Source organism: Saccoglossus kowalevskii, chromosome 9, assembly GCF_978046115.1.
Source record: "Saccoglossus kowalevskii chromosome 9, keSacKowa6.1, whole genome shotgun sequence".
NCBI lineage: Eukaryota > Metazoa > Hemichordata > Enteropneusta > Harrimaniidae > Saccoglossus > Saccoglossus kowalevskii.
Window position 1 is genome coordinate 21,203,213 of NC_140649.1, and position 14,088 is coordinate 21,217,300.

General features: G+C 36.3%; 1 protein-coding gene across 1 annotated transcript in view; it reads left to right on the top strand.

Annotated features, from left to right (window-relative positions):
* Positions 1–5,728: 5,728 nt before the first annotated feature.
* The window catches only part of LOC100374244 (muscle, skeletal receptor tyrosine protein kinase-like), a 28,902-nt gene continuing 20,542 nt past the window's right edge, over positions 5,729–14,088 (top strand). The window contains exons 1-2 of the mRNA XM_085503992.1: positions 5,729–6,358; positions 12,146–12,259. Coding sequence (XP_085360118.1) covers positions 6,286–6,358; positions 12,146–12,259 — 187 coding nt within the window. The 5' untranslated portion in view covers positions 5,729–6,285. The remainder of the gene's footprint in view (positions 6,359–12,145; positions 12,260–14,088) is intronic.

Below are 14,088 nucleotides of genomic sequence, written 5' to 3' on the forward strand. Positions count from 1 at the left end.
AGTTTATTTTTTTCATTACAAACCTTGAACATTGATATGCAACACATGTCAGAAGGTCGTAGCCTCAGTCTCGCTATCTACGAGAAGAGACTTGAATGGGATCTTGACATGATGTCACCATACAGTACTATTCGAGTTGCAAACCCCAAGTAATGTACCTCTGGTATTACTTAGATCTACACAAACTGCCAATGTCTCTTGAAATATATCACGACAAAGCTTATTGTGGTAATTAGAATAATGCCAATGAAATATGGTTGCTAATTTAAAAAACAAATACGATCGCAGAGAAACTGAGAAACTTTCTTACATAGCGTCCTTGCCACAAATATTTTTTTTTTAAACGTAACAGGGTCATTGACAATGATCAGCGTATAGTAATTGTAAACAAACAGAAAATTTACAGCATTTGCTATGAAAATGCAGTGAGACACAACTAACTTCTGAAAATTTCGATCTCGAGGATGTGGATATCATCTTTAATGTCGACAACAAAACTCAGTGAAAACACCTACTACGTCACGGTCTGGCTAAATTTTAATTATACATACCGGTAATTTAATTAACACAGGCTAAAACAAACTTCAACATTTTTTTCAGAATGTCAGAAAGACCACGGAAACAGAAAATGCATAGCGCTTAATCGTAATGATAAAAAGAAGTTTTAAACTGGGACAAAACTATTGGTATACCACATTATGTAATATTGTTTAATGTTTGTTGTGTCGAGTTTACATTTACGTCATTGTTATTACTACGTATCTATCTACCAAAAACTTTAATCTTTACGATTTGCTTATAGTTTTTGATTAAATAAACATGTATTTTCAGAAAAAATATCAATAGTGTATTGTTTTGGATTTATAAGTTTCGCATTTCCCCCCCCCCCGATTTCGTAATGGTTAAAAAAATGTTTGGGGATTTTTGAGAGGTCTCACTGTTGCAGTGATATCCGTTTCGTTACAGCGCCCTCACTGTAATATAAATGAACATGTTTCTCATTGTTACTATCGAACATTAGTATTTCAAGAAGGTACATTACTTCAACCTTGACCACACCCCAGTTTCCTATACTTCTTATCAGGTGTTAAAGGTGTGTAGGTCCACTAGTTGTCTGAGAATAAACTGTACATGATAAAGTTTGCTCCCGACACGTCAGAGGCGAGCAATTTTTCTCCATGCATTTGTCGCTTTGCACGTTTCCCTTATTGACACGATTAGAAAAAGGGGTCAAACATTTGAAAATTGTAGAAGTGGATGGAGGAGTACATTTTTTTTCGGTGTCATATTTGTACATTTTTATTTTTTCTTGAATATGCCAACATTTTCCCCTGCAACATCGTGCATGCAACTTTTCTCTCTTAATGTCTAGTTTGCAAAGTTTCACAAATCTCCCAGCCACCTTCCCTGAATTCAAATGGTCGACCCTTAAAGTGAAGAATAATTGAAACTCTGAGTCATGGCCATGAAAGACACGTGACATCGATATTACGGCAACATAGGGGGTATTGCTGCAACTAAGTGGGTCTATTGTTATTTCCAGTTTCTGTTAACATAATATTTTCACGGATATGTCTGACTGGGTGCGAATTCCAGACATAATTATTATTTAATGAACTCATTGCCCCGTGCAGTTTAAATCGGAACAAATAATCAAACCAAAGACAAAACAATAAACCAACCGCGAAGCCATAAAGAGAATACTTTGAACTGTTCTAGAATTCCAAGTCAGGAACCTAATATGCTCCAGTTCACACGGACCCCTCCCCCATCTGAAAATATGATAAGTTTGCATTCAGATGTTATTATAAGATAAAATTCCTATTGATGTGAAAAGCTAAGACTTTTCATCATTTTATCGAAACATCGACTATAAAATAGCAATCCAAGCGTTTTTGTTACTAGTATTTGTCCCCCTTTTTGAAGCTGTCGCGAGATATAGTGAGGAAAGTCTGTTCCAGTTTTATGGTGGCATTCGTCATTGTTCCTTGGGGCAAATATTCTAGGCGGATACGTGGGGTGAGACCAGAGTACTTAATGTCTTTAAAATCATTTAAAGCAAAACTTTTTTTGTCGCTGTAGTCTTTTTAAAACTGCTAGCTAATTACAATTCCTTGCATGTCATTATTAATCATATAACTACAGTTAAAGATTTTTTAAAGTTTTTTTTTTCTTTAGTTACTTTTCCGTACACTCAGCCACGAACTTCCATGGGGGTGTTGACAGGATTGAAAACCCAATGTTCTGAGCACGTATACTAGGGAATAATATTATACTTTGAAACACCGATGAAATTTCAAATGATCCATCCTTTATAGTTTGCTTATTTTTCTTTGCACATACTTGGTATACACAAGCTGCAGGTAAGAATTATTACTTTGACGTGTCAAACATGACCTTGTCCGTATATTTAAACCCGTCCTTGACAAATATCGGTAACCTGGTACCGACCATGGCGACCTTGTCCTTATTTCGGGACTCGGGCCTTGTAACTGGACTCTTTGTTATAGCGTATCAGATTTCAAACAATAAACTTGAATGATTTCACCGGTAAAGGATCGAAGGATTCAAATATCCAGCAATAAAGCATGCGATCAAGTGCCTGTGACCAATACTTGAAGCGAACTTTCAAATTGTCATTGTTTGGTGCGAAGGTTCTAAAACTATGGTTATACTTGCCATATCGTATCTACGTCTAAGTTTCACGTTATTTTAGTAATGAAGCCCTGCATTGGCCGAGCTTGACCGATTAACCTAGTTACTTCTTTCAAGTTAGTTTGAGGGTAGCCTAACAATCTACAAAGACAAAACTACAGAGACGGTTTCAACAAAAAACATCATTATCTTGAACATTCTGCATCTCTACTCTCATAGTTTTAATGGTCGATCCCTGACTACACTCACCTGTTTTCAAATGTGAGCAGTATGTGAATAAAAATCTCCAGAATTTGTTCAAAAGGTTGTGCCAATAAAAAAGAAACCGGTGTGAAAAAAAATTTGGGAGGCCAACGAACAATTATGAGAAAATTTTGGTTATGAATCAAACCATGGTGGACATTTTGTCAGCTGTGGAACCTTGATAGTATCTGGGATATCCAGTGACAGTCGATAAATAATAACTGTAATATAGTAATTTGAACATTTAATACTGGCAAGCTATTTCTACCCATGTTACCAAGAGTAGGTTTCTATCATTAGAACAAAACGGTATGGCACCATGAATGCTAATTGAGCTAAAATGACGTCATATTTGACGTCATACTAAAATAAGGATGTCAGTAAGCAACTTTACAAATTCATAACTCTCTGACATGCAGCCAATGAACAATTATTTCCATTTGATATAAAATTGCCAAATAGATTAGAAATGTATTTATAAATAGATAAAAAATGTCGCAGCTTAGGTAGATGTTTGCGCGAAAATTATTGGGTTCAAATCTCGATTCTTTGATTGTTTACAGATATTACCAAAGACACTAGTTTGTCTGTTGTTATTGTTTTTTCCCCGTGGCGTTATGCTCCAACTAAAGCTGTGTGCAATTTGTCAAAAAATATGGGTTCACATTTTTGGCAATTCTAAATTTATTTTTTTCACATTACCGTTGCTCCTATATTTGTCAAGTTCAATACTTGTACATAATATATACACACTGGCTAATTATTAAAAAGACCGCAATTAAAAAAACAAACAAACAAAAAACTACGAATTCTCGATAATATTGAAAAAAAACATAAGTTCTGGGTGCGAGACTTCTGGCTAAATGCAACATGAGAAAAGTAGGGGGTACTCAGACTTATTTTGGGAAAACAGTATTGTTCCGCCGCCATAGCGTTAACCCTATTACGTCATGTGTCAATTTTGAATTGAAAGTCAAAATTCATCCGTGAAGAGAAAAAATTAGATGTTTTAATAAGCTAGCAGGGGACACAGCATTTGACAATCGGGGAGGGAGGTGTATGTAGTCGGAAACTATAGTAAAGGGTTAATTAAACATTAGAAATCATAGTGGATAGAAATGTGTTTGTCATGACGTCTTATCTGATCATATGCTGTCGTGTGAACGTATTCTTGATTATGCCCAAAAAAATTCTTTGCAACACCTTATATGTAATTTTTTTCTCGGTGTCTAGCTTACAATTTTGTTTCAATAAATCTTCCAGCCACAATCGTGGTTTCATATTGGCCAATCCCCAATGAAGAACATAATGTGATATTGCAAGGTATAGTATGGTGTCAACGTTTAGACTCCAAGAAGCGGCCCGGGAAGGGGAGGGTACAGCATTTTCTCCTGGGTGAACATTTCTCATTATGAGCGTACAGCTAGCATTACACTAATTTTGCTATGTGTATCGAAACTTGTGCTGCTTCCCGACGCGATGTGCCTATTTCATTACTGAGTACGAAGATTTTTGGCAATGTATGTTTTTTCGAGAATGTTTTTCGAATAATAAGAAAACAGAGCTGTTTTGGTGTTTGTTTGTTTTTCGATGGGTTTTATTTTTTGTGTCTATTTTCTCATATATGTCTCGAAGACTCGACATATTCCGTTCTTCTGATTTGAGCGAGATTCAAAGTGTGCGTTTACACGAACTGAGATGGAAATGAAATTTCTATTGCATATAATAATGGTAGAAGGAACATTTATAGAAATGAGTTTCAGGTAATAATAAATGAGTTTATCCCATGCCATTGAGATAAATTTGTAGATAACGGTGGGATGTTTTTATCGTGCTTTTTGAGTAAACGTGCGTGAATGATTGTTGTATTTTAGTTAATTGTAGCTATTTTGTGGCAGTATTATAACGCTTTTAATATAGTTTCCTAAGGCAAGGATGTATAAGACTGGTGACATGTAATGGTCTGGGGTAGGTGACATGGGCTACCTGCAAAAATCTTATATTGGAAAAATTGGGTACTTTATGTTGTCCTAATTATTTCAAAAATCTGGGTTTTAAAAAGAGTAAAATTTGTTTTTCTTTAACAATGTGTTATTCTAAAAATAACGATTTTAGAAAAAAAAAACAATTATAAAAAATCTCATAATACGCCACTCTAAAACACACAAAAAATGATATTAGGGATAATAGCTCCATAATTTTAATAAATAATCTTATAAACATTGTCATTTATGACCAACTTCCTTCAAGATTACGAGTAGTCTTCTTTCTAGCTTGGCCAAAACCCCATCAACAACAATTGAAGTCATTCATTTAGATTATCGCTACTTTTTATTGGCACGGTTGCTGTGACATTGCTACAAGTTATCGTGTTTACGTCATAGATAACCGCGCGTTCTGAAGTCAGTTCAGCTTGCAGTTCTTTTTGGCTGACAGGTGCCATTTTACACGTTTTCAGGCCACTTCTGTGACAATTCACTATTTGGGTCCAGCTTTATTCGAACTGGGCGGGAAGGGAATTGCATATAATGATGGTAAAATGACAATTTATAGAAACGAATTGCAGGATAATATATGACTTCATCGCATGCCATTAAGCTAAATTTGTAGATAACGACGGGAATGTTTTTATTGTGGAAAAATTACCGATTGTCACAGTATGGACTTATATTTTTTGCAGTATGGAGAAACTTATGTTTAACCTTAAAAGTTGGCCCATACCCCCATCAAAAAAAAAAATGTAATTTATTTAGATTATCGCTACTTTTTATTGGCACGGTCGTTATGACATTGCTACAAGTTATCGCATTTACGTCATAGATAACCGCGCGATCTGAAGTCAAAAAGCTTGCAGTTCTTTTTGACTGACAGGTGCCATTTTACACGTTTGGACATTTCCGAGCTACTTCTGTGACAATTCGTTATTTGGGCCACGTTCTGAAGTTGTTTACCGTCTAGGAGGCGGAGTACGAGTAGTTAATGTAAATGAGGGCCGATCTGTTTTCAAAGTATTTTACCGCCACGTCTATTATGAGTGTTTGTTCATTCAGCGCTACATACCAAAGTATTGTTTTCATTTCCAACTGAGAAAAACTGAGGTCGCACAGGATACCAACAGCGGCCTGCTCTCGCGCCATTTGGTTTTAAACGCATTTAGTTCTACGACAGGTGTAGAGGATGGACATTTCTCGGTTGCGTTGATTCTAGAGATCGGAATGGCGACGGCCATAAGTGCGGAAAATGAGGTCAAGTTGTGTTGTTTGTCCCGTCGATGGTCCTGACTATATTGTTTACGTAGTAATTGCAACGCTGAAGTTAACATAGTTTGTCGTGAGTTTAAACCTGAATTTACTCTGTTTTAATGTTGGATTTACCGCTGTGGATATCATGGCAGCCCAGTGGAGGGTATTAGTTGCCTTTCTTATTGTATTAACGCAAGTCGATTGCAGTAATAACGAAGGTAGGTACGATTTTGTAGACTTGTTTGTGAGTTTCATTCACCACATCATTCGGTCTGGCAAATTGCCAATCTCGTAAACTTGTTTACCAGAAGTGGAAATCGCGGGAAAACCGTGATGCCCTAACAACCGTTTTCCTGTCCTATTCTTGGCTTTGCAAGTAGTCATTTAATCGTTCAGGTGGTTTTTATTTGATATCGAATAATTGAAGGAGTGAGCATTTGAGAGGGGAAGTGAGGTTCCCAACCCATCCGGTGGTCTCGTATGCAAAATGGCGTACTCGCTCATGAGGAACAACAACAATGATCCCACATGTTACACTACACTACGCTATGAATGATTATTTTAAACCATGTAGCAAATATTGCCGATATAAAGTTGCAGGAACCTCGAGTCTAGACATCGTTATGTGCTTTCATGGCTAAAATAGGGTAGAGGTTTTATTTCAGGTGTATTTCGAGCTCTGTTTTCGCACCAAAGCTTCCGTGTCTGAAGGGCACGACCTCGTCATGAACAGTATCATGTCATCAGACCGGTGCATGCGTGCACCCAGACATGTTGTACTCTCAAGAAAAGAACATCCGCCATCAGCTACCCGAATCTCCCTCTTCTCACAATGGCTTGTTTTGTACTAAAACCAACTCTTGCATTCCAGTAGTGGGTATATTTTTGAACCACATGTAACCTGCTTTTCTGGAGACCTTGGCGATAAAAGCTGTCATATTCCACAAATTCAACCATCTTGATTGAGTGTACTAGTATATAAATTGTAATTAATAACGTACTGAGTTTTCATCAATAGTTCTATTCAAATATTATAAATTATCAACGAAAAATAATTGAAGATGTCTGGAAAATTTTCTCGTAACTAAGAAAGCTTGTGCTTGTAGTGAGCGTTATTTAGTATTTAACCTTTTTAAAAAAAATGAATAATCTTCAAGTTCTCCACTGCTGGAGCAAACTAACTCGCACAATCCCAATGGCACTTTTTGTCTTGTTCATTTTTCTTTGTGCCTGAAAGTTTAAAGCTGCCACCCCTCCTTGAGGAAGAGAATTCTAATATGCATATGTTGGTGCTCTGACTGAAAAGTCTGTAGGGATGCTTTATGTGTTGCCCCTTCTGGACAATGGTCCCACACATTGACTGGCACATTATCAAAAAGATGATTATTAAAAAAAAAACTGAGAACACTTCTAAAAAGTACTAATAGACCACCTATCATCAAAAATCATAATTTAATGTATAATATGCCTCATTAACAGTGTCATTAAACAGATTTGCTCGTCCGAGTCCTGTCAACTGCAGGTGCACAGTTTCAAGACTTATTAAATAGTTTTGTTTGTGTATGCTTCACTTGGTGTCACAGGAAATATGGTGAACTTTACAAATACAACACACCCAACTGTTATTTGCGATTTGTCGGCGACCATATTGCATGGAGGGGAATATATTGTATTATTGTCGATTGACAAGTCGATTCTTATCACTTCACAATACGACATTCTGTAAGGGGATGTCAACATCTATTTTGTCACAAATTTCACAATACACTTACACTGTACTAGTTTGATAAGTTCTGTAGTTAGATACGCCTATATTATAATGTTTGTTGGCAACCCAACAGTCGGCAATTACCGAATCAACTCACATCGGTTGATTCATACATACTGGTATCTTATGGTCACACGGTGAACAAATTGCCCTAAGGCAAGAAAAAAAAAAATCTGTTTCTCTTATCATTGAAATTTGAAAATGAGCTCGTGAGTCGGTTTATTTATTTTTGGATATGACTTGCAAAAGATTGTGGATGCAACTAGAACAAGATATACACAGAAATTTTGCTTGAAACTAATGAGACACATTTTCACTACAGATTACATGCAACTTGTTGCTATTGGTGATAATCCAGAAATATTTTTTTGGCAGGTGTTCAAAAACAAAAAACAAAAGTTTTTTTTTTTCCTTGCCTAACTAATAAATAAATTTAACAACTTGTGTGTATTTTTGGAATGTTTTACGAAGGAACCTTTGAATTTTACAGTTATTTTAATAGGAAATTTTTTTTTTACAGGGGTATATGTTTTAAATTGATTGAGTATTTCCCCTAAACTGTGTGTTGATTGCCCCTTTGCGCTGGTTCATTACTATAGTCCTATGCCCTGCAACCAATCGCTAAGTTCCTACATTTTTTGTGTTGGTTTGTTAGTTTTATAGCTAGATTAAGGTACACACACAAAGAATGTTTGAATTTCATGTGAAAAAAAAAAATATTGTACACACGTTGATTTCGCCGCATGGGACTCGCATCATCACAATCTTATGTTGCCTTAGGTGTTCTAAGTTTATCCTGAGAGAGATACCGTACTATCAAGAATGATAATTTGAGACATTTTTCATCAGCACTATCTTATTCTATGACTATAAAGATCGATTATATCATGGGCTGACATTTACAATTCGCTGTGCCTACATAAAGTTCAATAAGATGCATTGTCTCAATGTGTATGCAATCAATAAAATGTTATTTAATAACTGCAATTACGTGTTTACTTTCAAATTGCTATATGTAGGAACAAATTGCTAATGGTTTGAAACTCGTTGGTGTAGGGTGTCCTAGCTGCCACTTGTAGTGGGTAGGGCTTTCCTGGTGTCGCTTGTAGTGGGTAGGACTTCCCTGGTGGCACTTGTAGTGGGTAGGGTTTCCCTGGTGGCACTTGTAGTGGGTAGGACTTCCCTGGTGGCACTTGTAGTGGGTAGGGCTTCCCTGGTGGCACTTGTAGTGGGTAGGACTTCCCTGGTGGCACTTGTAGTGGGTAGGACTTCCCTGGTACAACTTGTAATGGGTAGGACTTCCCTGGTACAACAAAATATGCAATGTAGACACCAGAACCTTTATTTGAATAACTCAGTATTAATTAAACATATTCATGATAAGCTTACATTGTTAACAGTGGGAAAAATATTCATCATTCAAAACTTCACTAAGTTTACTGCCTAGAACACAAGTCATTTTTGACATATTTGTGGTCAGCAATTCTGGCATGATTTGTGCAGTAATCTTTAGTCAGATCCACTGGTGAATGAATTCTTTCCACTTTTAATGCACCACTGACAGGTCATTACTTTAGTATCCATATTATACTCTAACCAAGGAAAAGTAATCTAAAGAAATCGGAAATTTGATATATATTACCACATAAAACAATTATAAACACAATAAACAAAATAATAACTTAAGCTCAAGAATAAATACCACTGGCACTAGTAAGTACAAAATTAAGCTCTAATTATCTTTATTATCATTTCTTATAAAATATTTATCCTGCAAATAGTGGACATAAAATTTTAGAGTCACAAAAAAAAATAGTATATTACTGCACTGGACATATTTGGGCCGTTAAATCCTGTGAATAAACTTTCACAGGGAATTTCTCTCCCACAGAAAAAAACTCTATACCAATCAAAAAGCTGTATATTATTATGAAGTAATCTCTCGTGCTCATCATGCAAACCCACATATCGACGTTTATGGTGACACAAAATGACTATTTATTTTCATCAAAATTTCAGATTTAAAGTGAAAAAGTAACTAAAGTAACTTTCGGTCTTATAACTCGATCTCAATGCTAAGAATGCCCGGTAAGAACGTTACACAAATTATAGTATGTTTCCATCGATTTGCTAACATTGTCTCACCTTCCATTATTTCTGAAATCGTGCTGCAGTACGATCAACTTTCCGTTTCTTGGTGCTGTCAGGGTTAGGACACCCATGGGTTTCTGGTTCTGAACATGATTTAGCGGTTTCTCCATCTCGTCGTGAAAAATACTCGTCGAGCAGTTGTCTGCTCTTTTTTGACGTAGTCTCTATTTTCAATAAATAAACAAATCACGTGTTTGATCAGGGCAACATTAAACCGTCCCATACTGAGAGTAATGTCGTGGGGTATCTTGAAACGCATGTCGACTAAACTACGCATGTGCGATGACAGTTCTGTGTTGATCGCGATCACCATGTAACAATTGTTGCAATCTTAGAAGTAACGGAACATTGTTTAACTTTAAAATGGCAATCACTCAAACCGTAGTAACACGCGTGATGATCACAGTGGAGTTTTGACAATTAAATGAGGGCGATTTGCAAAGGGTATATTGTACGAAAGGTGTTAGTACATCCTACTAATATATATTTACTTTGTTCGTAAATCTTGTCCAAATTTCGTAATTTACGACATTTGCGAGCGACAGCGAGAGCACAGGTAGGGCTTCCCTGGTACAACTTGTAATGGGTAGGGCTTCCCTGGTACAATTTGTAATGGGTAGGGCTTCCCTGGTACAACTTGTAATAGGTAGGGCTTCCCTGGTACAACTTGTAATGGGTAGGGCTTCCCTGGTACAACTTGTAATGGGTAGGGCTTCCCTGGTACAACTTGTAATGGGTAGGGCTTCCCTGGTACAACTTGTAATGGGTAGGGCTTCCCTGGTACAACTTGTAATGGGTAGGGCTTCCCTGGTACAACTTGTAATAGGTAGGGCTTCCCTGGTACAACTTGTAATGGGTAGGGCTTCCCTGGTAAAACTTGTAATGGGTAGGGCTTCCCTGGTACAACTTGTAATGGGTAGGGCTTCCCTGGTACAACTTGTAATGGGTAGGGCTTCCCTCGTACAACTTGTAATGGGTAGGGCTTCCCTCGTACAACTTGTAATGGGTAGGGCTTCCCTGGTACAACTTGTAATGGGTAGGACTTCCCTGGTACAACTTGTAATGGGTAGGGCTTCCCTGGTACAACTTGTAAGGGGTAGGGCTTCCCTGGTACAACTTGTAATGGGTAGGGCTTCCCTGGTACAACTTGTAGTGGGTAGGACTTCCCTGGTACAACTTGTAATGGGTAGGGCTTCCCTGGTACAACTTGTAATGGGTAGGGCTTCCCTGGTACAACTTGTAATGGGTAGGGCTTCCCTGGTACAACTTGTTAGGGGTAGGGCTTCCCTGGTGCCATGGATTCAGACCACCTACTCTAAACAACAGTGTACACCCAAAAGACTCATTTCCTGTTCTCAAGCATTATAGACCAAGTTTATTTGTAGATGTATCATGGTTAAGTTAACTTGTAGAGTTTGGGTGTGACATAGAAACTCAGTGATTCAACAAGTGGCTATGGTCATTATCAAGAAAAAAATATAGTACATAGGCTAGTAGTATTAACTTAAAGATCGTGTTACTTGTAGTCTATTTCACATTGTCTTTTTTCACTGAAAATGAATGGGAGCATGCAATCTGTGAAAAGATGATTTTTTTTTTATGTTTTACAAGAACATGCAACTTTATAACTTATACATTTTTGAAAGCAAATTGTTGACATGATTAGTTGTTTCTTTATTTGCATAGCTGATAATAAAAATTTTTATCAGGGGGAAGGGACATTTTAACGCGAAATAACTTTTGAAATATGTAGAATTACTCTGGTTTAAAAAGACGCAAACCATGCATTTAATTTTGTAATAATTAAATTTCCTTTCATTCTCAATTAAAACTGGTCTTTCTGAAAGGACTGTATAAATTTTATAATGGGGAGACAGCCCCGGAAACTATCTTGCTCAATTTTAGTCTTCAATTCAAATGTACATAATAATGTAACACTGTTGTGGAATAAATAGATGTATTTGTTTGTAACTGATATGTGATACTGTTTTAGCAACAGCCATAGATATGTACCAGTTGTTAAATCTCTATGCATATAAAACACAGCTGCGATGAATGACTAATTTTTTTTTTTTTTTTGGCTCAGTTTTACCACCGTATGATGAAAATGGCACTTCTACAGAGCTTGTCACTGGGCTTTCTGTTCCAATCGCATTCTTGCCTACTATCGCCAAACCATCGCAGGAAGTTTCCAATACAGGTAAGGAATAAAAGCTATTTGTACGCCGTCTCTCCTTCCGAGCAGCTCCATAGAGTATTTGTTCATCCAGAGTTCGACAACTTCCTTTATAGTCGCGTTTAGTGTATATACCGTTGTTCTCCCCATTTGGATGGCAGCCAAAAGAAACATGCAGTCAGGATAGACGCTAGCAAATGTATGATTCAGTTTCACGTGATTAGTTTCTCGATGTAAAAAAAAAAACAACAACATATATTTGAGATATTTTGATTCGTTCATATTGTGTAGAAGGCATTTGTATCCACCGCCTAGTTTCACCCTTGCTCTGTCTGAAAGGCTACTTAGTCTGCCCACAAACAAAATACTTGAAATACCAGGTTCCATTGTTGTATAGAACGCATTACCAATGCATGAGAGGGGGGGGGGGGGGGGGTAAAAAAGATCAGGGTATTTTTGCATTGTAAAATATGACCTTGACCTTTGTACTTTGGACACACAAACTGTTAACTGAACTGGCCTGGTTATTTGTAAAACCACCCCAGACATTACTAACTGTCCTAATTTTCAGTCATGGTGATTAATGTATAGACTACTTCTAGAAATAGTATTTCTGAATCTCTCACTCCCATGAAATTCAGCCATGTCTTAATTATATAGTCATGTTTGCCAAGGAAAAAGAATGTGGTTATCAAATTATTTAAATGTGGCGATGTTGCAGAATTATTGGAGGAAATATACAACAAACATGTTTATACTGTAAAAGGGTTAATTCTTCACTGGGTTTTAATTTTGATAATTTCGCTGACTGCAAAATGCGCTAAATTAAAACCCATTGAATATGTAAAATTTAGCATAGAACACATTATCTAAATGATAAAAATGTGAATTTAAAATCCACTGAATATGCCTGAGATGGTAAATCAGTGAAATTTAAACCCAGTGAAAATTAGTCATTTTACAGTAGTCTTATTGAGTTTAATACTCGTAGTAGGATAGAGGGTTGTTTTGTCAAAGGTTGCTTCTATATTCATCCCTAATGTTGATACTGTTTTATTATACAATTACATGGGTGAATAAATACAATATAAAAATAATGATGATTTTTTTTGTGTGATTAATCTGCGTTTTGTGATAAATCTGTGTTAAATAAAAATTATGGAATTCATAGTAAATATTTTTTGTATATTGCACTTAATTCACAAATCATTCATAATTAATACAGTAAACTGCTTTACTTTTCGAGAGATACAAAATACACGAAAGTCTTGGAGTCGGTGAAAATCGTGAAATTTCATCGGTGTCCTAAAAAAACAGAGTCAAAGTGACTTACGCACAATTATGTTTCTGCAAGCGCTATTAAATTGACAAATCGTGACACTCGCGGTCTTTAAATAGTTTATATTACACGTGTAGCCTGCCTGCCAGCCAAAACCAACATTGTATTTTAAAATAGTAAAGTTATCAACACAAACATAACCTAAAAATGTTATATACAAAATTGGTCAAAAATGCTTGGAAATTCATGCTATTAATTAAGAATCAAAATGACAGGAACAGATTAAGACAAATTGTCTAGTGATAATTATAAAAGTTGTATCGTCTGCAAAATTTGTGTTCTGACATGTAATAAATGCAACAGCTGTAAGTTTCACAAAATCTATGTGACAGAGGTGTTTGCCAATAAGCAGACAGTTCCATAGATTCTGTTGTAATTTTGTGTTTAGCATACTGTAAAATACTTTATTTTCGCTTGAAATTAATTTAAAAATAAAATCCGGCGAATATACCTTTTTCCTTCTATTTTTCATTCAACTAGTCAAAAATCAGTGAAAATAAATTCCATACAAAAC